The 27,710-nt window shown below is 38.1% G+C and overlaps 1 protein-coding gene and 1 pseudogene across 2 annotated transcripts; one reads left to right on the top strand and one right to left on the bottom strand.

Moving 5' to 3' along the window:
* Positions 1–95: 95 nt before the first annotated feature.
* LOC140941518 (uncharacterized) lies at positions 96–26,715 on the bottom strand. Of its 2 annotated transcripts, XM_073390529.1 has the most exons (14): positions 26,536–26,715; positions 26,033–26,162; positions 24,379–24,459; positions 22,782–22,954; positions 22,109–22,226; positions 18,032–18,139; positions 17,692–17,778; positions 16,669–16,774; positions 9,316–9,416; positions 7,480–7,545; positions 4,145–4,213; positions 2,948–3,046; positions 1,973–2,053; positions 96–1,400 (listed from the first exon to the last, which is right to left on the bottom strand). In XM_073390529.1, exons 1-14 carry the CDS (start codon positions 26,622–26,624, stop codon positions 1,299–1,301), a joined length of 1,410 nt encoding a protein of 469 aa, XP_073246630.1. In that variant the 5' UTR covers positions 26,625–26,715; the 3' UTR covers positions 96–1,298. The 2 variants fall into 2 exon arrangements, with proteins under 2 accessions (XP_073246630.1, XP_073246631.1); XM_073390530.1 differs by lacking the exon at positions 4,145–4,213.
* Positions 20,065–21,100, top strand: LOC140940667 (uncharacterized; annotated as a pseudogene).
* Positions 26,716–27,710: the final 995 nt, after the last annotated feature.

The raw sequence follows: 27,710 nt of genomic DNA, 5'->3' as shown, positions 1-27,710 counted from the left end.
CTACTGGTGGGAAAATCGGGAACATATCACTTGTCCGTGTATTGTCTGGATATGCCCATGATGAAGCACCGTTAGACTGATTTAACTCTTACTTTATTATCATCACCTTTTTTCTTTAATTTTACCCTCTCTTTACACTCTTTTTTTGCTTCGCTCCTTAGCCTACAGAAACATGTACCTTATATAAAATAACTTTTAGCTCTTTCACTTGTAGCTCTGCCACTAATAAATTAATTGACTAAACGGAATTATATCTGAAAGTAAGGTGGTAAACCAACTAGAAGAGAAAGCCCGCATTTTTAAAGCTTTTATAAAAGGATTCCTCGCCACTAAGATTTCAATATGGTACAGACGTGATAAACTTATGAAATGTGGCAAAACATTAACAATAAAACTGTCATTACTTCATTTGAGCACGGACTCGAAATAGCCCCATGAGCTTGAGATTTTTTTCCATAAGTCACGTGGAAATCGAGTGACAACAGTTTACTTCAGTTAAGATTTTTCACTACTGACCACTGGAGCAAGGGTAAGTCAAAATATAAAATGGAAGCCTACAAGCAAGTGGTAATTATATAGGTACAAAATGGCTCTATTATTTAACTTAAGATTTTGAGACCTGAGTTTTTAACAACAGTCGTATGTCTAACTTTAAGCCGTAATTTTTATATTATTTAAGATTTAGAGACCTTGAAATCAGTCTTGCAATAAATTGCTTTTAACTAAGAATGTACCGTAAGGAATTCGTAAACAATTAGAAATCTACATTCAACAAAATCAGACTCGACAATCATTTTCAACCTAAAAGCTTTAAATTACAACATTGAGCTGACAAAAGATATAACACCTACAGTGCCTAAATACAATAATAATAATAAATAACAATAAAAGGTAAAACCAAAATTGCTCACCAAAAATCTCTATAAAATTAAAATATATACTCCAGATACCATTATCGGACAAACGAGCAATTAACTACAAGATATTGTAACTACCCTAACAGCCTGTTTACATGGAGGCAGGGGACCTCAGATAGGTGAGGTAACCCGCGCTGGGTCACCCCACCGTAAACGTGATCATATTAAAATGAGAGATTATAAGGACAGACGGGTTACCCCACCTAAGCGGGTTACCTCACCTACTGGAGATCCCCCGCCTCCATGTAAACAGGCCCTAAGTATTCCTTGTTAGAAAATGCCGTGTGCGTTTTCTACCCACAGAAAAGCTAAATTTTCCCGCTATCTTTTAAAAGTTAAAGTTAAGCTTATGTAGCAGTGCTTCTTGCTAGATAACCGGCTTTAGTTATATTTCGAACAAACTGCTATCATGTTGCGCCTTTCCACGCCATTTTCGGCCCATTTGTCAGCTTCATCGCGAAGATACTTGAAGCGTTGGAAAAGCTGAAAAAGTAAGCAAAACAAAAGTCAATACCCTCCTAGGATCACCTCTAAGTCTGGTTTAGGAACAGTCCAGTTTCGAATTAAAAATTACCGCTGAATACAAACGTTAACGACACATTCATACAGGGTTAACCTCGACGTAAAGTAAAATATTCAGAAATTCCGGCAAGTAAGTGTTTGAAATTTGAATATACACAATAGACAGAGTAATAAACAGGTCTTTTTCTCGTTGGAATTTGTGAATATATTACTTCAGATGGAGGCTAAGGCTGTAAAAAATGCGTCTTCAGTTCTTTAATTCGGCGGTCATGGCGAACTCGAAACTGGACTATTGTAAAATTTTTCTAATTTACGCTTCTAGGCCTACTTATTCAGTACTTTCACATATACCATAATGCACCTTGTTTACCCCTCAGAATTTTTCATAACCATTGTTTTCAATTTCTCCAGGGTATTAAAGTCGTCACAAGAGAAATCGAAAACAACGGTTATGCAAAGTTTTGAGGGGTAACAAGGTGCATTATGGTCTATGTGAAAGTGGTGTATAAAGGGAAACGTTACAGATTGCCTACTTTCTCGGTCCAGTCTTCGTCACGCATGCAGTATTCCACAAATTCACTGGCGGAGTCCATTTCCATGGTGACTTCATTTACCTTGTAAAGAAAAGCGTACATACAGTCAAACCCCACTTTACGGACACCCACTGGGTACGAACAACTCCTTATTACGGACAGCTTTTCTTGTCCTTAGAGAAAACCCTTTCATTTGCTCCAAATTGAACCTACTGTAGGCCGTAATAAGTACTAACGAGACGATATATCACAAAGTTGACGTCTCAATAGCTGACTACTATTTCTGGCAAAAAATGGGTCAGTCTACCGAGTCCGGTACAGGTGTATGGATGAGCGACTATTGTGCAGTGTGTTACGTTAGAGAAAGTTTGGTTTGGCAATTACAAATACAGTCAACTCTCTCCAAGACGGACACCTTTGGGACCGGCACTAAGTGTCCGTTTTAGAGAGATGTCCGTCTTGTAGAGAGTCAAACAAAGGGAATAAACAAAGGCAGGGACCAACTCTAGGTGTCCGTCTTATAGAGGTGTCCGTTAAGAGAGAGTCGACTGTATCCTGTTTTATCTCAACAGCTTGTTCCAATAAAAATTGTATATTTTTACTCAATGGAAATAACCTCTTTTACGACTCTTTTTAAAATACGGACAACACTTGTCGTCCCCTCAGTCACCGTACTAGAGGTAATCATTGACTACGGATCCGCATTTGCACTTACGGAAACGAAATCGAGTCGAAAGGAGTCCAGTCCCTGGCAGAGATGCCCCTGATAAAAAAAATAGGGGCTGCTAATTTCCAGTTGCACGTGATAGCTCGAAAATTCCTGCCTGAGTACCACGGGAACACCAGATTAGGATGCGTTCTGACGAACGGGATCAATAGGGTTTGACTTAATCGAAATTAACTTTATTTTACCTAACTGACTGCAAGATTAAAACAAAAAAGAGCTGGGTTTGTAGTTTTAGCGCTGCATATTACCTTTTTTCGACATTTTTTCTGCAGCTCAACAGAAAGGTGGTTGTGCAGATCGTGGAACAAGGCTCCCCGCTTTGCACAAAAAATCCCGAGTTCAAATTTCTGAAATAAAAGAAAAAGAGGAAGTTTTATTACAATACAGTCAGCTTTAAATCTCTCTGACAGTGCTACTGCTTCAGCATAGGAATATCCACGTTTTCTACCAATAGCGTCCGTCGCTCTAACATTCGGAAAAAACATTCTCAAAACAAACCACAATCGACCCACAAAATCCCATGATTCGCACTGACGAAAGGCAAGCATTCGGAACGTTAGCTTTTCACAAATCTTTTTAAATTGGTAACATCCCTTTTAAAATCAGTGGCGGATCGAGGAATTTTTTTATTGGACGGGGGGGAGGGGTCAATCTTTCATTTTAAATTGCACTTGTTTTGACGTTTTTCAGAAAGCAGACCAAGAGACAAGCTTATGTTTTTGTGAACGCCGGTCGAGCATACTGCTTTGCGAGTTGCAACGAGAAGACCAGTATAGAGGATACCCTCCCAAAATTACATTTTTGAATAAGTCTGAAATTTTAATTGTGCCAAATTGTAACGCGTTTCAAATTGTGGCGCGTTTAACCAGTGTCAGACAAGTTACAAAAACCACATAGGGGGACAATAGGGGGTCCAACCTCCCGACCCTCTCCCGGATCCGTCACTGACAAAATTGATAAAAACCAAATTTCAATGCTAAGGAAGATCTACAAGGTCTGCCTGTCTACCAGAATACAGTAAACTCCCCCGTCTAAGAAACTGCACCAGTTTGTGTGGTTATAGGCAATTTAGGATATTAAATTAAGTTTATTCCTGTGAAGGAGATATAGTAGTTGACTACCAGAAATAAAAAGAAACTTGAGTTTGGTCCTTAAATTCACAACTGTACATTGCAAACTTCCTTTGTGCAAGTTCAATGAAGACAAGTATAATCTGCACTTTATAAAAAAACTTGTCGTCGTTGTAGGAATTACAGTAATACTTCTATTTGTAATTACAGTTTGAAACAGTATTTTCTTGTAATCTCAACTGGCAATCTTTGGTTAAAAGGTTTCATAATTAACCTGTAACCCACATATAAGAAACTGCTTGACTTTGCTTGGCTGAACAGGTTCTTATTAGCGGGTGTTTACTGTATAAGCAATTGTAAGAAATGTAAAATCACCTTGATAATTTCGCCATTGTTATCCTTGAAAACGAAGCGCTTCGTGATTTGACGTTGATATTTACAGGCCTGAATGGTTATAGGTGTTAGAAATAGTGGACGTTAGTTGCCTTCGAAACACTTTCGATTTCAAGTTTGTGTAGACGGGGATTTTACTTTGGACTACGAGTGCAAGTTTGAGTAGCCTGAATTTCATCCGATTACTTCGAGTCGTTATTTCTCCCTCAGTAACGTCTGAATCGACCGGCCGTTAATGCCGTCCAGTGACGTCACTAGTCCTTGACCTTTGCTTTAATTCATGCAAAAAGTAAAACACGATTTTCAAGTGGCAAACCGAGAAATATCGTCTGGAAATGTCTGCATGATACAGAACTGCTTTATTTTTTTCGATCGTAATTCATGTTTAACGTTGAAACTATCAACTGCTTGCAGTACAACTCTGAACCGGTTGTACTAAATTCTATAAATATCAAACTCGGTCGCAATCACGCAAATGAAATAAACACACACACGGAAAAATTAGTTCAAAAACACAATGATTTGCTTTAATTAACGAAGAAAAAAAACAAGGAGACAAGAAAGAAAAGCTAACAGAATCATTACACTTGACGGTAAAAATAGCAAGAAGGTCGAATTATAACATTGATCTCAGAAAACTTCGCGTAAACAAAATCAACGGCCGCCGAAACCACAAAGCGGCTCTAAATGAAAAACTTACACACTCTCCGCAATGATTCTTCATTAGCAGTTCAATTTAGCACTTCAGTTTCGAAGACAAGGGCAATTTTGCTGTTTAAGATAAAGATTAAGCTTATCGAAATGTTTGAACTAAACGAAAGAATGCCGGGGATGCGATCCGCTGAATATCAAGCGACAATCCCGGTAAAATTTTTCATAATTATACATAATTATGCGAATGTTTAGAGACACTTCGCCTTAAAGGGGTTTTTTGGCGTTTGAATGACTTCAAAAGGAGAAAATAAAGCTTTTCCTCCTCAATCACCTCTATGCAATGTTGTGCCGAGCTACCGATAGAAAACAACAAACACCTCAACTTTTAATGGAGGAGACGGCGGTGTGAATTCTTCGCTGTCTGAAGTTACGGTATTTGAGTACAATGTCACAAAAATTTTGTCGCCGATTGTAGCTCTAAATCTTAAGTTAAAAACTAATACTTCCTAACCCTTTGATTTGCGTAAGATGGGGAATTGCTTATTTTTTAGAATATGAATAAGAGTACGCTGCCTTTTGTTGGAAGACATTGCAGTAACACGTCCACTGTTTGATGTTTTATGGTATAAGTGAGTTTACTTAAGCGTAGTCAATCGACAGAAGTCGATATCTGAAATCGACAGAAATCGGATAAGGTTCGTACAGATTTTTGGATCCAAAATTCAAGACTTTTTTCCAAAACAATAATTTATTTTTCCAGATCTAATAGGTGATCAATAGAGACCTTAAGGACTGGGCAGAGTCAGGATCGAAAAACGATGATTTGTTGCTGGCCACCTCGTGTGCTTGGGAGACGTCGGCTGATTGTGAGACGTTTGTCTCGTTTGATGGCTTAATAGCCTGGTGTTTTGGCTGAGTAGCCTGGTTATGGGGCTCAGTAGCCAACGGTACACTTTCTTCAGTTCAATACACTCTTTTCAATACACTCCTTTTTTATACAAGAAAAAAATTTCTAAGAATATTGAGACTGACATTTGCGAAATTTTAAGAATATTTTAAGAATAGACCCTGAGATATTGAAAGGATATATTTTTGTGCGTTCAAAAGCTGTAAATACAATACAATCATATGTTTTCAACTTATTCCATTCTCTAAAGGCGAAAGCTAGGAAACAAAACGAAAAAACCTGCACCAACTATAATTGATACCCCTAATGCATTCTAAAACGGAAATGTCATAAGCTATAATCTATGAATAATACAAGAATATTTCCAGCCTGGGTCGGAAAAACAACATTCTTATAAGAAAAAGAGTGTATCGGAATAGGCCAGAACCGAGATTTGGTCATCATTTCCCCAGTGTTGCTCGAAGCGAGACCCGATGGACGAAACTCGGTCATTGCTCTTCGCCATGCCTGTTTGAATTTGCTGTAACGTAGACAGGATCGAAGTCAAGGTGCTTTCGGCCGCTGGAGAGCCAGAATCGGGAGTCTTGCACCTTTTCGCGAGGGCGGGAAGGCGAAGACGAGTGATGAGACCGTTTTCGTCGTGACATCGTTTCCTACGACCAGAAAGGTCGAATCAGTTTGAAGACAAACAGCTTCGAAAGCTTTCCTCGCTATTGAGGAGGTGTAGATATAGCTGAAAAGGCTAAAAAGCGAAAAAATTACAGTAAAGATTAACTTACCTGTCGTGGTTTCAAAGCAAAGCAGAAAAAGATGCAGACGATCATGGGACCTTGTACTTGTGCAGGGGCAAAATCGGATTACGCCATTTGATTTTTAACCTGCCCCCGGTCGGAACAGGCTTTAATATGCGTTTAAAAGTGGTTCGAAACAAAAATAAGCGGAATTCTACCTGATGTTTTCTCATATACTTCGAACGGAGTTTGTCAAACTTGTGTTATATAAGCTACGGAAATCTACCAGTTTTCTTAGCACCGAAGGTTCCCATTTTGGAGAAAAGTAATGCCACCGACTCCAGTAAAGGAACTCTTTACCCGAAAATGTGAGAGAAATTAAATCAGTCAGGAAATTTAAAGGGCAAATCAATCATCTATTTGAGTCGTCGGACTCTCACTCGGCAGTCTTGTAAAACAATATGTTGATAGTTTTTAGTCTAATTAATTGTAATTAGATTTTTACTCTATTATTAATGAAGATTTTACCGAGTCTTAAATAAAGAATCTACCTACCTACCTACCTACTTCTAACCAAACGGCCATTTTTCAGTTGCAATGAAAACCCTTGTATTTATTCAAGCTTTTTAGACTTGCCATCACATTCGCACGGGCAGTTTGCCTTTGGGGATAATGAGAAGAATAAGACGATTGCCATTTTTTCTCAATCTTTTCCATCTGAAATCGATATTAATGGAAGTCACAACTCTTTTTCTTTATCGATTTCTATCGATTGGTAAATTGGAGATTAATATCCATGGACGATTGATATTGAATAATAACGATTGTTATCGACTGACTAAGCCTAAGTGTGAACTCTTGGCAAACATCCTCCAACAACATGCAACTCAAAAGACATTCAAATGTTTTTCGCAAGTAGAAAATAAGAGCATTCAAGTGTGTATCTCAGTTGAAATACCAATAAACAATTTATGATCAGCTTCAATGTCACTAATTTGCAGCATTCTTTTTGTCATAAGACTAACCTGACATTTATCCTCTACAGTATGATGAAGTTTCACTTTAAGGGTATGAGGCGACTTTATCATTCTCTGTTTGGATTAAATATATATGATAACAAATTAAATTAACCTTGGTTGAAAAGGTCCAATACCATTATTTACTTGTCAAATGCATATAACATGTACAATATTAAAAGAGACCTACACCTACACAGCCTCCGTTATAGCAACAAAATTTATTAACTCTTAATGTTGCAGTCCTGTCTGGATGCAAGTTAATTGGCCCTCCCTTACTTACTATAACTATTATTTTTATACATTTATTTATTATTCTTTTACTTTTACAGAGACTTACAAAATATCACTTTTATGAAGTTAGGGGGTAATTACATGAGACCGGGACGAACTCAGACCGGTATGAGTTCGTATCAGTCTCCATACATTTCTTTTCATGCGTTTACATGGGACCGGCCTAAAAATGAACTCAGATCGGTCTGACTTCGTCTCGGTCGTTGAACCGATATGAGTTACTTTCGTACCGGTCTGAGACTACTAAAACGGAAACGAATCTCAGATCGGGTCCATAAATAGCATGTTAGTTACGTTTCTTCGCATGGCTCCATCATTTTTGCTTTTTCTTAGCAAAAGAAGAACACTACTATTAATAGGTGGTTTTCACGTTACGTCATCGCCGCCATGCTGGTGGACGGTAAACAAAAGATCGCTCATTAGCTCTCTTTGTTTGTCCACCAGCATTTGTTCATTTCACCATTGTTATTTGTGTCTCCCGAGATTGCATGAAAACCACCTATAACTGGAAAAAAGACTTGGAAGTAGCTTCAATTGAATATATGCTTCGGTTAATGTGAAGGATTGCACCATTTTGAGATACTGTGCATTTAACATGCCACCAGATGAGCGTTAGATAAGGTTTACAATTTTCTAGGAGCAGTAAAATCTACGGTCCTCTACTCACTGTCTTAATTGGTGTAAATTGTGTACCTGTTAGGACAGTTAGCGAATAATATGTTAAATAAACGACTGAAGAAAGTTATATAACTCCAGGAGTCTCCTGTTTCTGAGTTTGTACAGGTCTCATGTAATCAACGAAACGTTTCGTCCCGGTCTCACGTAAACGACTGCAAAAATTACAAATTCGTACCGGCCTGAGTTCGTCCCGGTCTCACGTAATTACACCCTTACAGTATATTATTACTATTCTTATTCTTCTTATTATTATTATTATTATTATCATTATTATTACTATTATAAATTATTGTTATGCAGTATAAAAGAAAATAATGTGATCTATTAACCACGTAGGGCGCACAGCAAAGCCTATGAGGCCCAAAAGAAGCTAAATTACTCTAGAAAACGAACTTTGTTATGGACTGTTTCCGAAACAATCCATAAAAGCAAAATTTAAAAAAATGATAATAATAAACAAAGAGAAAAGTGATTATAACGAAATACAACTAAGAAATTCTGAATTGACAAAAAGAAACTACCGTAAATCCTTTAATTACCCCCCCCCCCCCCCTGGGGGGGGCTTATTTTAAACACATTTGAGGGTTTGGTGGGGGGGGCTTAAGAGAGACGGGGGGCTTATTTGAGAGGAGACCTTATTTAATTTAGTAAAGACGATGGTATCAGTAATACGATTTTTTCGAATCTAGACTACAGGGCAAACCTAGTATATATTTGTTTATCATCATGATCATCATCATCATCATCACCACTGGGTGGGTGACTTTGTCATTATGATTATTTTCTTGTCAAATGAGATACACTACATTATAATAATTACAGCTTATATCAGCAACAAAAAAAGTTTATACAGTGCTCTGACTGCTCACATACCAGGAATTCATTGCTCCATCTGGTGCTACTAACAAGATTCTTTTTACTGGACAAAGTATCCTCAAGAAGGTTTTTACATTTCTCATACCACTGATCCAATTCTAAAAATAAAAAAAATGTTGAAAACAGAGAAGTTTAAATAAGAAACTTGAAAGAGCTATGGACTAGGAATAACAGGGTGCAAAGAAAGTCATTTTTACAGCTTGCCATTCGGGCAAGCTGAAGCTAACATTTACTAGCCCAAGCATCATTTCAATGAGCCCCAAAAACGTTTTGATGAAAGATTGATTTCACAGTTCTTCTGTAACTTAAGTTCCTCAAAAAACATCACTTGCCCGTCAGGCAAGTTGAAAACAGAATTTTCTAGCCCGATAGCAAAATCCACTATAACCCTGGGCTATCGGACACTACTTTCTTTGCACGTTCAATAAGAAAAAATGTAAACCCCTAAACTAATTTTAAGGTGACTTCGGTTCATACTGGTGCTCAGAGCATGTAGGAAGACCAGAAATCATACAAATTTTAAACTTATGACATATGACAATAAGTGCTAAGTCAACCTGGGTTGGGGATATATCCTGATAGGTAGTAGTGTGCTGACCATTGTCAAAGCACCACATCTGTGTTTAAATTCTCTCTCTATTCATTTTTTTACCATATCATAATATCTGATTATGCATATTATGGCAAAACTTTACTTAGGTTTGTATTAATTTGACTTGACCAGTTGCACACTGTTAAAAACAACATAGGCACATTTAACGTGCATGAGCTATTTTGAATGCTTCACTGTAATCGTATCAACAATCTACCGTTTTAGTCCTGAATTAAGACTATTTTTGTGCGAAATTGAGGATTGCTGTACATTAATGAAAACACGAACCGCTGCACACAGCTAAGCAGCAGGTATTTTTTACAGGTCACATTGCACAGGACAAAATACCGGTCACCGTGCTACAGATAAATAAACAAGACAGGAAGTGTCTCCTAGCCCTAATCCATGTCCAAAGCGGTTGTTTTTGATTGAGGTTAAATTACTTGGTTTACTTACCTATCAATAAAACAGTGACCTGTAATCGTGACCTATGGAAAATGACCTGCAAAAGAAACCCCGCTACAGCCGAGTTGATCCTCATACTATAGATTCTTTCCTTCCGACGTCTATTGCAAAATAAGTAAATTGTTTAAGTGCTATGAATATCAACTGACCAAACGTTACTTAGAGCGAAAACTCGAAGGTTTCAAGGTTTCTTCATGGTTTCTTAAGATAATGAAGCTCGTTCAAAAAACCGAATTCGGAATAGCTAAGGACTGTCACTATATTCATCATTGTTGTAGATGATTGCATCATCGTTATTCACAAGGTTGTCACGTGCGATTGTACTTAATGAAACAGTTTTTAACTCTGCGACTTCATTCTAGAAGTGCTATACCCATTAGGTTACTGCTTTTTAAGAAAACAGCCTTTATTTACATGTAAGGTTCTAGTTACAAAACTAAAGAGGTCTTCATACATTCACGTTACACTTATTACTGTAAAAAGCCAGTCTGTATGAGATATAGTCACACAGTTTGCCCGCGAAAGTGTTGGACTTTGCCCCTTTTGTGGTTTGTACGTTAGGGAATTCGAGTTATTAGACAGTAATCTAGACTGTTCACAGTCCTCTATTTTTCCGTACGATCGTCAAGATCGAGCGCACTGCGTTGCGGGCTGCCATCTTGCATGAGTGTCCAAATTACTCAGGGGGCGGGGGTGGTACATGTATAATACCCGACACCCGCCCCCTCGGTATATTTGAAAAGCAAGATGGCGGCCATCCACAATAAAAGACGAAAAAATTGTGAAAAATCAAGATCTTAGATGGCGGTCTGTACAGCCCCCGAAATGATCCCCAACCCTGAAATGATCCCCAAATCGACCCCGAAATGATCCCCATTTCTCTTCAAATCGACCCCGAAATGATCCCCAATTAATTCTTGGAATGGAACTTGTATTTCGTCTCGGAATTATTACAAATCTGTTGCAGTGTTTACGTTCTTAAATCGCGTTTAACATTTCGCTACAAATTGAAAACGTTACAGTCAGGAACAGTATTTTTCCTTCTTCCCTTCCTATGAGACCCCGTTCGCGCCTCAACCTAATCCCCAATCTTCTCTCATCCCAAAAAACACTTAAATAGCGCCTGGGTACGAGTTTGAGTCAAGAAGACTTTAGCAGCGACTGATCAAACAAAGTGAAATAGAGTTTAGTTGCGATATTTCAACTGGCCAATACCAGTCTTCATCAGGCTTTTTGAGATATCACGAGTTCACAGAAATATATATGAAGTAAAATTATGACCGGAAAATTACATAATATGACGTGGTATGGTGGCTACTTTAAAAGACAAGATAACAAAAAAATAAAAATATATACTACATATAGTTACAGTCATCACGTTTATTGATGCCCAGAGGTTCAATTCTCTTAGCTTTATGGATAAGGTGGGCTTCACGTGCTTTCCTGAAAGAATCACGCCCATTTTTAAGTTTTTCAATAGGAATCAAAAGCATATGATTGTCGGAATGATTACTGGTTAGAAAGTGTTCTGAAACTGCAGTATGGATGTACTTACCAGTAGGGTTGAGTATAGGTTGTCTGTGTTCATTAAAACGGTCTTTGAGGCGACGTTTAGTTTCTCCAATATATTGTAGATTGCACAGGCGACATTGCATCAAATAGATAACATTAAAAGTTTCACAAGTGATATGAGATTTGATGTGGTGGGTCTCACCTGTAGAATGAAAAGTGTAATCGTGGCTGCGACAAAACCTTTCTTAAGATCCAAATACAACGAGCTTCCGACAGTCTTCGCACTGACGCACTTACAAACAAACCCAAGACTTAGACTGAAACCAGCTAAACTCTTCTTGACTGTAACGTTTTCATTTTATCTATTTTGACTGATCACGATATTTTTGGATCCGACGTTGAGCAAGATTGATCGTACACGGTATTTGCAGTGTTTTTTTCCTTAATTCATCCATTCTTTAATTTCGCTACAGTTTATGTGATTTTTTAGCGCTTTTGTCATCTAATCGCCTTGATGTATACTTTTGCATCTTCAAGATCATTTTAAGATTTTAAAAAGTGTTAAAACACCATTTTTAAAATTCAATATCCAAGGCATGCAGTATTAATTAACATCATTTTTAGAATTTAATAATATACATGAAAAAATTTCTCGATTGTGATTGGCTAAGAGAAATGCAGTTTTTTGGTAACACAGTGCAGAAAAAAGGTAATTGAGTGCAGAAAAAAGGTAATTTAGTGCAGAAAAGAGGTAACAAACGAGGCATTCTGATTGGTTAATAAACAAAGGAACTCACTGAGAGCCAATCAAGTGCGCCATCTGAATGGCGCAAAATTTGGATCCGCTCTTGACCAGTTTCGAGCAAAAACCGCAATGGCTGGCGTTTGTAGCAGATTTGCTTTTGCGACCGCAACAACTATAGAGGACAAGAAAAACTGCTCCAAAAACGAAAACACTGCAAAAAGCACCGATTTTTGGCTCTCTGTTTGGAAGAAGTGGTGCTTAGAGAAGAAAATTACAGATGAAATAGAAAATTATGAGCCGGCTGAGCTTAACACTTTGCTCGAGCATTTCTACGCCGAAGTAAAAAATAAACAAGGTGAAGATTATGAACCAGAAAGCCTCAAAGTAATGATGGCATCGCTTGACAAACACTTAAAAAACAAAGGCTACAGCTTGTCCATTGTACGTGACCGAGAATTTAGTTCGTCCAAACAGGTGTTGGAAGGCAAAGCGAAACAGCTTCGCTTGGCTGGCCGTGGTAAGCGCCCAAACACAGCTCGACAAGTATCAGAGGAGGAAGAAGAAATTCTCTGGAAGAGCGGAAAACTCGGAGGTAATAACCCAGAATCTTTAATTCAAACAATGTGGTGGCTCCTTACCCAACACTTTGGTCTTCGTGGAAGGCAAGAACACCACGGAATGAGACTGGAGGATTTCAGAATCATGAACGGTGACGACGGCATCGAATTTGTTGAGTTTGCAGAGGGGCCTACGAAAACGAGACCTGGAGGTTTGAGTGCAAAGCCAAGACAGTTCCAGCCCAAAATGTTTCAGACCGGGGAAGGAAAATGTCCAGTTGCTTTATTTCGTCAGTACATTAGACCTCCCAATCTGAGGACGAGTGGTCCATTTTATCTCTCGATAAAGTACAACAGACGAGCCGACGACGAAATTTGGTATAAGGTACAGCCCATGGGAGAAAATAAAATCAACTCCATGATGAAGAGCATCATCTCCGGAACCAGCCTTAAGACATCTGAGAAGCGGTTTTCCAATCACAGTGCCCGTAAAACAGTAGTCAGCAAAATGAAAAAGGCGAATCTCGAAAGGTCGGCAATTGCAAAAGTCACTGGTCACAGAAATATCCAATCTTTAGATGACTATGATGAAGCAGACGAAGACGAACAGCGACAGCTTTCGTGGGCCATCTCACGAAAGAACAGCAAACCGAAGCCAGCGGGTAATACACTTGGTCCTTGTACTTCAAGTGCAGTAATTCCTCATAAGATGAGTTCACAAGCGCAGAATGTAATGAATTCCTTCACCAACTGCAATGTAACATTCAACCTCAACAACTAGACTTCGCCTACCATTCGCCCTTGCAAACGGCGATTGCGTTTCATCGAAAGTGACTCCGATACAGATTGAACGATTCCATGAACTGTTTAGCCCGTTTCTGCGGCTTGTAAACTTTAAAAACGTCGAGAAAAATGTTGTTTTGACTGCACGTGTGATGATATTTGCAGCACTTGAATAAATTATTTTTGCACGTGGTTTACGTGATTTTAAAGCTATCTCGCATTTTTTTTCGTGAATATTATTAATAAGTAATCACATGATTTTTCTCGTGCAATTTGAAATAAATAAGCACTCGTAAATTTTTTCAAAGACCATAAATTGTACTCGCCCTACGGGCTCGTGCAATTTTGTTAGCCTTTGAAAAAATTTACTTGTGCTTATTTATTCCAAATTGTACTCGAAATCATGTGATTACCTGTACTAACATCTATGCAGTTTTCTTTATAACCCGGGCTATACTCACCTAAGTAATAATTTTAAAAAATGTTATGTTTCTTGATATTATCAGTTGCAGTTCATGGTGTTCCTAAAAATATACTAGACTTTGTGTATTTTTTGATAATAATATTTTCGTTTAATCCAGTTCAAAGTGTAATCCCAAATAATATTAATGTCATGTGGGCAAGTGAAGATTATTATAGTGAAGCTTAAGTTATAATGTTGTGCATTTTGCACGATCCATAGTTCTAGGATATCATTCCATTCCTGGATATCATTCCATTCCAGGTTTTCAACAGGAGGGCAACTGAGTTTGACACCCGGGCAAAGAATTGGCAAGGCCCGGAGGGCCTTGACCCCTAGGGGGGTCCGGGGGCATGTTCCCCCGGAAAATTTTGAAATTCTATGGTCGCAGGGACGTGTTTTCCTGCATTTTGAAGATGCACACAATGACTTTCAACAACCAAAAAAAGATAACTTTTCTAGACAATTTAATCATGCTTAAGTGATTAGATGAAGTGCGTCAGACAAACATTTGGAGAGACGAAGAGTTTTCGCTAGAAGGTGAATCACAAAAGTATTAGTTTAACAACTTATCTTTAAAATTTCAATGACTAGACGGGAGGAGCATTGTTTTAACGTGAACGCACCGAAAATTAATTCATTGGCGTATAAAACAATAAGACGAATAAAAAATCACGCCTGGCTTCGTTGAACATTCATAATATATGCTCGCAATACTGATACATTTCAGGTAGTCGTTTATGAAGCACAGTTCTTTTCGCAATGTGTTATGGGGCGATTCTTGTTTTTAACAAATAACGAACGAGGGGATTTCATGCCGCGTGTAATAAAGTGGAAATTGCACGGCAAAGTATGTTTTACACTCAATAAGACTCATCAAGAAAAGGGCACTATTGTAACTTAAAACTGTTTTTGATCGTTCCTTGTAATGAAAAGAAGTTCTTTGAGATGTAAAGCAGCCGGGCAAAGTCGTGTTCACAGCCGGTCAATTTGCCCGGTGCCCGGCCTTTAATGAACCCCCGAAATGATTTCGGGGTCAATTTGGGGATCATTTCAGGGTTGGGGATCATTTTGGGGTCGGGATCATTTCGGGGGCTAGCTGTACACGGTCTCCAAGTACCCTTGTTTGAACTTAAGCAATGTCATGTTTAGATGCCAAAATCTCATTGGTTCCTAAGAATCAACTCATGGAACCTTTAACCTTATTAGCTCCTATAACAGAAATCCGAACACACAAAGCCACAAAGCCACAGAGATACATACACTCACACCACTGACATGTGAGGTATTTTTTCAAAAGAGCTTAATAAATGGAATTCTTAAAAGGAAATTTTTCCGATTATAATCAATAACCGATTGGTTGTGTCAATCTGATTATTTCTGATGATCAATTATGAAATCTCTACCAATTCCCAACACTACCGATAGGTCTTATGATTCTTAGTTAGTGAATTCTTCTGGAATTTTATGCTTTTCCCTCTGAAATCCAGGTAAGCAACCAACAGCTCAGTGCCAATAGCTTGTACTGAATCAGTGAATAGGCCTTTTGCCTGATTAAGTCTTTTTACTACCATGAACCAGAATCCTTCAGGTTTTTGCTTTCATGTGCAAAATAGGGCTTTTGTTATTTAAACCTTGCTGGGATCAGAAAATTTAAATATAAAAGGAAAACAAAAGGGACTCTCACCGTAGAAGTAAAATGACGCCATCATGCAAATGGCCCATTTTAGGTTGATGTCAGTAACAAACAAAACTAACTGTATCCAGGGTTTATGCACTTAAATTCACGTCAAAAATTCGGCACGGACTTTCCACCATCCTTCTTTGAAATTTGAAGGACTTACATTTTAGAGGGCCAACACAGAACTGCTATAAAAGGAGAGCTTGAATTATGAAAATACGTGCACGATACGGACATGTGGCAAAGAGTAAAAAGAGAGTACTGGGAACAATACCTATAATAAATAAATATATGTTTTTCTTAGGCCTTGAAATTGGACCTCTGAAATTCAAGGGTTTGAAGGGTTTTCAAGATGAATATAAACCCTTGATTACCGTATCAATATTGTAATTGAAAACTGAATAAGATTAAAAAGTAATAATGCAATCCATTTCAAGATTAATGAAACAGATTCCTGATCAATAATAAGCAGAATGCACTGAGTATATTGAGTCTAACAGCATTGGCATTTGCAAGAAAAAAATTATATAAGCAACAGAAAAACAAAACATGTACCTGTCTCATTTGTAGAATTATTATTGTTCACTAGGTTTGTGAGAGCCACTCTCAAATAGTACATGTATGCTTGCCATTCTGAGGGTCTTTGGATTAACCTCAGCTGCTACAAGATTAAATGGCCAAAATACATGTATTAATAAAACAAGATGTTCCCTATTTGCACAGACAGTGGGTGTTACCTGCAGTGCCTTCTGAATGAAGACACAGAACTATAACATTAGCTGAACTTCCTTTTACATGCAGTTTCAGAATTAGCATCCTTTGAGGCTTACTATTTTCAAGGACCATTACTTTCAGGAAGCAAACATCAAGATGTAAAGTCTGGTGCAAAGACAACTTTTTATTTATAATTGTTAGCAATTGGCTCAAGTTCCTCAAGTTTTTACTACAATTCCTGGCCCTTTCTGGGTCCTTCAGCTGAGTGTTGTGTTACTATAGGTTGAGTATCGGTTGAGTGTCTGTCGACAGATCAACAGTTGGTCACAATAGCATTGGTAATGTATTGGTACTAAGCCGTCGCTCAAGTATAGTTATAAGGTATCACTCAACAATTGGCATCGCCTGTGCAACTTTTTATTCCCCAGAGCTTATCCCTTTGTTACTAGGTACCTGTCACCTGACACGTTTTAAGCGTTAAATTTTCTGATTTATACTTAAAGTATGTACAACAATAACTGCCACAAAGTTTGGAACCTCCTGGACTTGATCTGAAAATTATGTGACTTCATGCATTTATACAAAATAGTGTTGCACAATTTGTGACTGTTTTGCATAAATTTGTAATAATTCTTACTAAAACTTTCTGTGCTTATTTTAACTTTCTGGCTTCTTTCACAATTAAGTTACTGAACACCACCTCTGCTGCACCCCTTTGGGGAAAGTTTACTTAGAACAGATCATTACAGATTATATACACTGTAAAAGCCTCTTTTCTTTTGGTGATGAGTTGTCATGGTACAAGAATAAAAATAAAACCCTGTTCATTAACAAAAAAATTAAACTAAACTGCAGGTGCTTTACTTCTTCAAGTCGTTGTTCATCTTGGCTATTAACAGCAGTATCATCAATGAAACTTTCATCATATGTACTAGGCAATTCCTCTGATGACTAGAATAAGAAAAAGGAACAATTAGTTGGATCAATTACCAAAAAAAAAGAAAGAAAGCAAAAGACGTAAGAACGAGAGAAGTGAAAGGTAGAAGTCAAAGGGCAGTGTCATTTTTAAACACAAAAACAGCCTCTAAATTTTGCCTTCTGCAAATGACAGAACTTCAGGAACTCTTAATAATGAGTAATGAGTTGTCACGGTAGAATAAAACTACAATATTGTCTATTAACAGAAAATGAAGGGAGGCCTTACTTCTCCAACTTGTTGCACATCTGGCACATCTTGGCTACAAACTGTATCATCATCATCATCATCATCAATGAGGCTTGCATCATGTACACTAGGCAATTCTTCTGGTGACTAGAATAAGAAAAAGGGCACTATTTATTTTATAGAAAAGAAGGGAAAGCATAAGAAGTAGGGAGGAGAGAAAGCAAAAGGTAAAAGTCAAGGGGCATACATACATACATACATACATACATGACCTTTATTAAAGTGTCTAATCGTTCTAGTGCCTATTGGCACTAACTGGGGACACCTTTAAAATGAAATTACATCATTAAAAGAAACTAATTAAATACTATAAAACATATAAAAAGCCGGAAATTAACACTATTCAAGCTAAGTACTCTTTTACACTTTAAACCTAAGTTCTAAATTTACTCTTCAACACTTTGAAGCTAAGTTCTAAATTTACAATAATTATAAAAAACTAAATGCATATATGAGTTCGGACGTTAAAATGAAAAAGGAAATATGCGTATGTCCAGTTAACCTACGCATAAGGGGCATTCACTCCCACATCCTTCAAGAAATGATGTTACATCCCTCTTACGTATATTTGTCCTAAAAGTTGCCAAAGTTCCAATATTTCTCTCCTCCTTGCTTAATTTTGACCAAAATTGTGGTCCGAGAAATCTGAGATGTCTTCCATAAGTAACAGTTTTAAACTGAGGTAAGACAAAATCTGCATTTCTTAGGTTATATCTCTTAACATTAGTATTCTCCTCGTTGATCTTAAAAATATCCACAATTTGGTTCGTTGTTAATTTGTTTTTTGCTTTAAACATCAAAATGAGTATATCCTGCAACCTCCTATTTTGTAAAGTAGTTAACTTAGCTCTTTTAGCAAGACGTCATTACTTTTGGTAGTAGTATTATTAAGGCTCTTTCTTGTAGACGTTCCAATTTACGACTATCAGATGCCGTGCAAAAATGCCACACAAGGTGGCAATAGGTAAGGTGTGGCATGATAGCTGATTTCTACAAAAGTAACATGGCATTTACTGGGATACGATTTTTAAGCCTTCTTAATATTCCGATCATCCCGCCAATTTTCTTACACACACTACGTGTGTGATCTCTAAAGTTTAGGTTTTCATCTAGGTTTAGACCTAGGATCTTGATGGATTCTGACTGTTCAACTTTTTCGCCACATACATCCAGATCAACGTTCCTTTCTCCTTTTGGATTTCCCAAAACCATAGCTTGATATTTATCGCAATTGACTTTTAAAAGATTATCTTGATACCATTTAGTCATCCTCTCTCCATTGTCCACCAGTATCTTCTCCACGCTTTTTGTTGTTTCATTTGCTACAAAGACCTGATGGTCATCCGCATACAACGAGACGTTGGCATCTGATATTATGTTAGGCATATCATTCTGGAAAATATTCCACATAAGTGGTCCAAACGTGCTTCCCTGTGGACATCCTCTCTTCACCACAACCCAGTCAATTGTTATAGAACCTATCCTTACTCTATTCTCTCTTCCCTGAAAATATGATTGTATGAGCTGTATGGCTTTATCAGAGAAATTGTAGGCCTGCAGTTTATTTATGAGCAACTGAGGGCTAAGAGAGTCAAAAGCCTTGCTCATATCCGATGACAATATAGCGACAATTTTCTTGCTGTCTAGTTCTGCTCTCCATGTTTTGGTCAGCCGTATCAGCGTGGTCTCAAAGCTACTCTTTGCAACTTGATATGCATTGATATTTACTTTCATCATGAAAGTCACATGATTATTGTGAAAAATAGCATAAGGCATATGGTCTGAGAATATACATATTTTTGAATGAGAAAAGTCTTCACTCATGTCTTTACTATAAAGAGCCCAAGTCACCACATTGGTGATGAGGATTCGTGCAAAAGAACGAGGAGAAGATTTCCAGAATGCCTCCACCTCAAACATCTTCAACGGAATCTTTGCACACCCAACATCAACAACAGATCACCGTCGTAAATCGTCAATTAAACATCCCACCATTTACCATTTCAAACGACATGAGCAACACTGCACTAAGTTGGACTAAGTGGAAGAAGAAAGAGAGAAAGAGAGAATTCAGATTCTTTGGGCTAACCGATCCGGAGGTAAAGAAGGACAGGTTAATAATCTATGGAGGTCCTCAGATTGCAGTGTTCTCCCTAAATTTTAGCTCAACCTGTTAGGGACCATTCCTGACCGGAAAGGTAAAAAATATGCACACTTTCCAGGGGGTGGGGGTGGGTGAAGGCTAAGTTTTCCTCATTTTGAGACCTACTGTATTTTACGCAAATTGGCGGTTGTAATTTTAGGTAACAAATTCAAATGTTAGATTTCAACAATTTTATTCTATCTTAAATGTTCTCTTTCCATAATGGGTGGCCCATATAAAAAAGCAGCCATTTCCAGTGATACCTATGATACGTATCAAGGACATTGTCAGTGCTTTCTTCAGTTGCAACAGACACACATCACACAGAACCGGCTAAGATGACAGAGTTACCTGAGAGACCATGAGAAACAGTGGAGGCAGATGTGGACCCTTTCCCAACAAGGAGTACGTAATAGTGGTTACCGTAACAGACCAATACTCAAGATACCCAGAAGTTGAATCATTAAAGCAATGTAAATCAAGCCAGTCCGGAAAAAGCTGAAGAAAATCTTCACAACACATGAAGTACCGAAGACAGTGAAGCCCAACGATGGCCCACCATTTAACTCAAAGGAGTTCAAAGAACTTGCAGCAGAGAAGGGATTCAACCACAAGAGGGCAACACCTAGACATCCAAGAAAAAAGGCCAGGTGGAAGGTTTTAACAAGTTCATGAACAAAACAGCAACCATTGCAAATCAGGAGGGACTGGGAAGCTACAGGCACACTGCGATACACCACTCCCAGCAACCAAAAAGACACCCTCTAAGTTAACATTATTTGATGATCAGAGAAGTGCAAACAAAACTTGAGCACTTCCCATCCTCAGCACCACCAGAGGACAGAGAGCTTAGACAGAATGACAGCAGTTATAAAAATCGAATTTGCAAGTTGGAAAGGCAGTGATTGTCACATGTGATGTCAAAAAAAAAAGCTGAGACACGCTACGAATCTCACATACATGTATACATCGTGACCCAAGTGAAAGAATCTGCGGCACCATCTATGCAAGATGATTAAGCAACGGGGAAACGCATCAAAGTTTAAGCCACTTAAGATAAGCGCACAGGGCACAAATGAGGATGATGCTCTGGGACGGTCACAACCTATAGGCAGATACAATGTGTCACCTTCATATGCACAGCAAACAAGAGTTGAAACACAAAGCAATGACACAGCTACCAGTCCAAGAGATAGCACTAAGACCACAACAGAGGTTTTACCCAGGAGATCGATGACAAAGCATCAATCAGTGTTTGACGGACACTAAAGAGATTTTGCAAGATAAGTGGAACACTAACACTTAAAATAGGCATAGTGCAGAATGAGAACATTGAATGAGAACATTGAACATTGATTTTGTTGTTTTTATGTTGGATGTTGATTGCACCAAACTAGTTTTGTATCATGATAACAAATAATGATTTTCTAGAAATTAAAATGCTGATTATACTCACATTTCTGTTTCTCTAACTCAAAAGGGAGGAATGTAATAACTTGATATGCAATGATATTTACATCAGGAAAGTCACATGGTTATTGTAAAAATTAGCATAAAGCACATGGTCTGAGAATATCCACGTTTTTGAATTTCAGAGAAGTCTTCACTCATGACTTTACTCTCAAGAGCCCGGGTTAACTACAGGCAGAGTCACTTTTAAACACAAAAACTGTCTCCAGATTTTGCCTTCTATGCATACCTGAACTTCAGGAGCTGTAATTTAGCATATAGTGCTTGACTTGTCAGATTGTACATGTTTTGGGATGATTTGGTGCTTTTAGGCTGGAGAGTGACCAGAAAACCTCTTTACTAGTTTCGAACAGCTTTTGTTGGCAAAATTACAGTGAATGAGTAGGTTAGAAGCACTGGTAGCTGTAGTCAACAAGTTACAATGTAAAATAATGAAAGCTAACCTCACTATCTGCCTTTTTTTTTCTTTTTTCTTGTAATTCTTGAAGACAAAGGTTTCTTTTGACCTTCTCTTTGCTTAGTGGGATTATGCGTTTTCCCACTTTAGAAGTTGGAGTAAGACTGAAAGAAAAGAACCAAAGAATATTTTAGGTTTGCACTCAATTACTGTACTCAATCAAACACATCATGGGTTTTATTACCAATCAGACATATATCACAAGGAGGAGCAAGGGTGCAAGAAAATAGCAAAGAATTTCATCAAGGTTTGCACTTGATTATTGTACTCAATGAAACACATTTTAAGGATCCTGATACCAATCAAACAAAAGTCAGAAGGCGGAGTCTGAGTGTCCAAAAAAGGAAAGAATTTCCTTACGTTTCCCCTTGATTATTGTACTCAATCAAACAAGATTTCATGAAAGCATATACAGTCAAAACCCCGGCGTTAATACCGACACTGAGGGGACCATAGAAGATGTCAATAATTGGCATATGAACAGGGTGTCTGTATTATTAAAGTGGGTTGAATTTATAGACCATAAAAAAGGGCTTTCTTTTTCCAGGGACAAAGCATTGTCTGTAATAATGAGGTGTCGGTATTTGGTGGGTGTTCATAAAGCGGGGTTTGACTGTACATAATTAACTCACTTATCTTCCAAATGATAATAACTTTACCCTGCATCAGAAGTGAAATCGTCCTCAGAGTCGGAGTCCAAAACACTTGACAACTTTTTCTTTCGTGATGAGGTGGATGCGATTATCTCTTGACTACTTTCAGAAGTTTCATAAACCTCTGTATCCTCCCCCTGATCCTTTGAGCAATGTTCATTTTGTGGTGGCCTATCAAACTTTAGATAAAATACAGTTGAACCTCCATGAGCAACCACCTCTCATAAGCAACTATGTTAGCAATTCCTTCAATGTGATCCATGGGTGTTCACCTGAACTAGGCATGAAGGGCCTAACTGGACTGAATCCTGACTTCCAGAGCCAGTGTATGATACCTCCCTCCTCCCTGAATTCTTAATGTGCTCTTTTCTTTGAAATTGATATTTTAAAAAGTAATTGAAAAGGGATGCAGTACTGTAGTACACCTCATAGTAGACAATTAAAAATACCAGGGCCCAGTTGTTCAAAGCTGGATTAATGAATTCAGATATGAAAGCTTAAAAAGGAAATTCAGTTAACTGTTTCATTCTTTTTCAGTATAATTTGGTACTTGGATACTTGGATGGGAATTATCAAAGGATTTTTGGGGGTTTGAAATCCTCCATCCTTGGATTTTTGGGGGAAGGAACATTTTGGTTCAGTGGGTTCATTGACTTAAGTAGGTTTTTTTGTAGTTCCAGAGCTGGAATTTTTTTCTTACTTAAAAGGACATGTGTCCTTTCAAACATTTATTTTGAAAGGATATATTCCAAAATTGGTCAGTCATAAATTAGCATACCATATCTACTCAAATAAGTGCCGCAGCACTTATTAAGGTTTTCATGCCTCAAATGCTTTGAGTACTTGGTGCATTATGTCCAAAAATATTGCAATATTAGTCAGACATTTACAAAACAATCTGAAGATTTGTATAGAGTGGTATAGTGCCACACATGTATGCTGGCCATTTAATTCTAGTCTATCAGTTAAGAAAAAAATATATTCAGACATGGTATGACTAATAAACAACCACAAACATTCAATTTCTATTTTTCTTAGTGTAATATCATCCTAAATGGAAAAATTTTAAGGCTTAGAAATTTGGCATGGGGTTTTTCAGGGGTTAATTTTTGGTCCACGGATACATGTATCTTTTTGTGTTTTGATTTTTGCCCCTTTCCAATCATTAACTCTGGAGTAACCCTCTTTGGGCCTTAAGGCTGGTTTTCAGTTGCAATGGAGTCAGTCATAAGCAGAGTTGTGACAGTGAAAAGACAAACAAAGTTTTTAGATGTAAGCAGAGCCATATATGTACAGCTGCAGCATAAGCTAAATAGAATCGAAGTCAGAAGAATCAGAATGTTTCTATTTCTGATGACTCAGCTTTGACCTTGTCACATACGATCTAGTAAAAACAACATTGTCGGAGTCAGAAGCAGAAGCCGAGGGACATACCTAAGAGAAATATGCATGTCCCATGATTGTGATAAGTTCAGTTGTATGCTTCTGCTTGCAACTCCGACAATAGCCTGTATAACAGGCGCTTTATGAGCGAAGCGAGGCGAATGCGGCATTTTGCACGAAGAGCAAGATGAGGGGAAGAGAAAAAAAATGCGCCTGTTACCAGTTCATTGTCCTGGCTCTTTCCATGTTCACCAGATGAACGTTGCATTCCAATAAATTGGTTAATTGATGATGCGTTGTTCTGGAAATAAAGGAAAACCAAAAGCAATGTTTAACATTATTACTTAAGAGGAAAGATGTTCTCTGATTGGATTGCTTCCAACTAGGTTTGGAAAAAGCCTGATTTCCCAGGGGCAGTACTCCAGATTTTAAGTCCCGCGATGATCGAATCAGGGAAAAAATCAAAACCCAAGCAAATCCCTGGGCCAAATATTAACCCCCAAAAATCCCATGCCAAATTTCCGCAGACAACTTTGGTTGTACTTCATTCAGAGAACTATGTGGCGATGAGCCTTTGACAGATTGTTCTGAATAGTCCCAAAAATCCCTACTTAACCCAAAAAAATACTTGCCAAATATTATTTTCCTACCCAAAAAAGTCCTGGAATTGAAAATTTTAGACCCAAAAAAATCCTTCAATAATCCCTGTCACTCATCCAGAGTACCCCCATGGGCCTGACTTACTAACTTTTTGAAAGTGTTGACAAGCCAAACACAGGAGCTTGTGATATAAATGTGAAACGTGACCTTGGAATTTGTTTGAATAACAGGTTTTCCCCCTTTTCTTTCTCGCCGCTGTGTTTGGACATAAACTAAACTTTGACTGAGTAAATCTCTTGTAGTTGTTATTTCCTGTGGTTTATGCTGCTGTCGGTGTTTCTGGTAGCCAGAAAGGTGACAATTTTCAAGTAATGGATCCTGTTTTGACTGGTCCTTTTGACATCACCCAACATCACCGCCGTCAGCCAGAACAGTTGACTGGTAAACAGGCGCTTTATTTTTCTCCTCCCTTCGCGCTTTGCTCAAAATGCCGCATTTGCCTCACTTGGCTAATAAAGCGCCTGTTCCGCAGGTTACTCCGACAACCTAATTGTAGTTCTCACTAGATAGTTAGCAACAGAGTTGTAAGCAGATTCAAGGCACTGTTTTCAATAGATCGTATTAAAGGCTCTATGCTTCCGATAGGCCATTTGCACTAAGAGGTATGTGACATCGTTTTTATGAAAATGAAAGTTACATGATTTTGCCTTCGAAAAACGATTAGTGGGTCATGTCTTAAACAAAATTATAGTCATTTGGTTTTTCAAACCCACACCATTTTCTTAAAATGAATAAGTTCGTAAATGGTCACGTGACCAAAAAATGTGATTTTTAAAATTATGAATTACCTCTCTCTGAACGCAAATTTTGCACTAAACTTCAAGGAAAATGTTGAAAAGATGATGTGATAACGTTTACAGCACATCTGAGCATAACTATCAAATGTTTAACAAGATATAAGCAAGAAGTAGTTTTGGCCGCCATGTTGGAGGGCAAAAGCATGCCCTCCAACATGGCGGCCAATACAAATCATACTTCTTTGCTGAAAAATCAAAGTGCCATAAAATATCTCCCTTAAATGCGTTTCCTCTCAAATTTCGGGTGTAAGATAATTTTTGTGTGCTCTAACAATTTTTGGCATCAGCAAGATTCCAACTCATTGTTTAAAGGAAGCATTGGTCACGTGACCTCTTAGTGCAAGTGGCCTATTACAACTCCAACACTGATTCCGTCGCTAGTGAAACCAGCTTTTAAGCAAGTAAGTGTAAGCTTACCTCACTATCTGAAGAAGGTGGGATGTCAAATTCCTTTGCGTTGTACTCAATGCCTTTCTTAAAAGCAGCTATCCTTTCTTCTTTTAATTCATGGAGGTCTTTTTTGACCAGCTTGGCTGGGGAAGAAAGACTGTAAGGAAGCAAAGAATTTTGGTATCAGCCCCTGGCTTATACCGTAGCCTGCGTTTTCAAATTCAGTGTGTATTGTTCGATTCGAACTCAGCCGTATTCATCCATGGGTTCTATATCTAATTTGCGATCGAAAGTAACAGAACCTTAGGTCTATAATAAACATTCTCCCTGCTATAGAGCCTTTCTGTCACTTGTTCGATTTTGGTGCCCTCGAGATGACAAAAAAGGCTTTGTTCGGAGAGTGAATAAACATCATTCGATGCGATCGACAAAAATATACGATCACTGTTGCACAAAAAAATAGTATACGTGTTCGATGGTTTCTGTGGTCGCGAAAAAACAAATACTAGATACAACCTGTAGTAACGTACCCATTAACTGCATTTTCCTTATCGGAGTCAGAGTCCGAATCAAACAACTTCTTCTGCCTTCTCTTCCTTGACGAAGAAGATTGCGCCATTTTGAAAGCATTACTCGGCGTTTCGAATTCATCGAGCTCAGCATCTCTTTGATCTTTAAAGTTTTTATCTTGGCTACTTCCATTTACGAAACTTAAGTGATTCATTTCCGCAGAAATAATGATATGATCTCTAAATATTGGCCAAAAACCAAAACTAGCCCAAGTGAATTACCGTTGCAGTTCTCCCGCCTTTTTCTGAAGAGAAATTACCATAATGTCAACCTGGAAACGAGGTTGGGAGATCGAATAACCAAAGCCCGTGCGAGATCTGGGTATACACCGTATTCAAATGGCGGACACGCGGGAAAAAACTGGTGCCTAGTCATGAAAGCGAGGCGTTGGAGGATAAACAAAAATTACAAATGAAGACTTTCAGTGAATTTCCAGAGTGTTTAGCACGGATTCCACCTAAAATAACTTTGTACAGACTTCTTTTTAAATACAGTTACGTGGGATGTCTTCTGCTTTTAATGTTTAGTAATGATTTGCTGTTTGCAATCAAAAGGGACGCGTATATCTGCAAGGAAACAGGATGATTTTGTAGGTTTTCGAGTCGGTTTCCGAAGCATCAGAAGCTCGACAGGTGGACGATGACTGGAGAAAAGCGGCAAACATGTTGGCCCAAACTTCACATTGAAACCGAGTACGAAAGCCAGCTCACTGCAATTCGGTGAAACAGAAATATAAACAAATCTTGGTGGCAAGAAAAAAGAAATAAGCGACAGATACATGGCCTACTTGTTAACGCAAGAGACGTCTGCCGTTGAACAAAACAGTTCAAGTCGAGATGGAAAAAAGGAAGACAGGAAAGAAGAGGTGACTGAGGTTTCGATGAAGTTATGTTTGATTTTTGTTTGCCAGGACGTTATTCTCTGGTCTTTATCAATGAAGGACATCAATTATAACTATTTTTTTTATTATAAATGCAGGAGCGATCGAGTGGAGTACGCTCAAAATTTCAACTTGTTACTCGGCAGACTCGGTAAGCCAGACACATCATTTCAGCGAGTAATTTCGTATTTCTTATCGTTGGCTGTTAAGAGTTTTAACTTTATGTTCCATTATATTTTAAAGTTGAAGAATACA

The sequence above is a fragment of the Porites lutea genome, chromosome 6, assembly GCF_958299795.1.
Source record: "Porites lutea chromosome 6, jaPorLute2.1, whole genome shotgun sequence".
Classification (NCBI taxonomy): domain Eukaryota; kingdom Metazoa; phylum Cnidaria; class Anthozoa; order Scleractinia; family Poritidae; genus Porites; species Porites lutea.
The sequence above is the reverse complement of the archived record's forward strand: the minus strand, read 5'-3'. Positions and strand labels throughout refer to the sequence as shown.

Excerpts from the sequence above, each read along its gene's own strand:
- LOC140941518 (XM_073390529.1), bottom strand. The coding sequence starts at position 26,624 with ATGGCGCAATCTTCTTCGTCAAGGAAGAGAAGGCAGAAGAAGTTGTTT. Across the intron at positions 24,460-26,032 it reads CACCTTCTTCAGATAGTGAG|AACAACGCATCATCAATTAA; the intron begins GTAAGCTTACAC and ends CTTTATTTCCAG. Across the intron at positions 2,054-2,947 it reads AGAAAAAATGTCGAAAAAAG|GTAAATGAAGTCACCATGGA; the intron begins GTAATATGCAGC and ends TTTCTTTACAAG.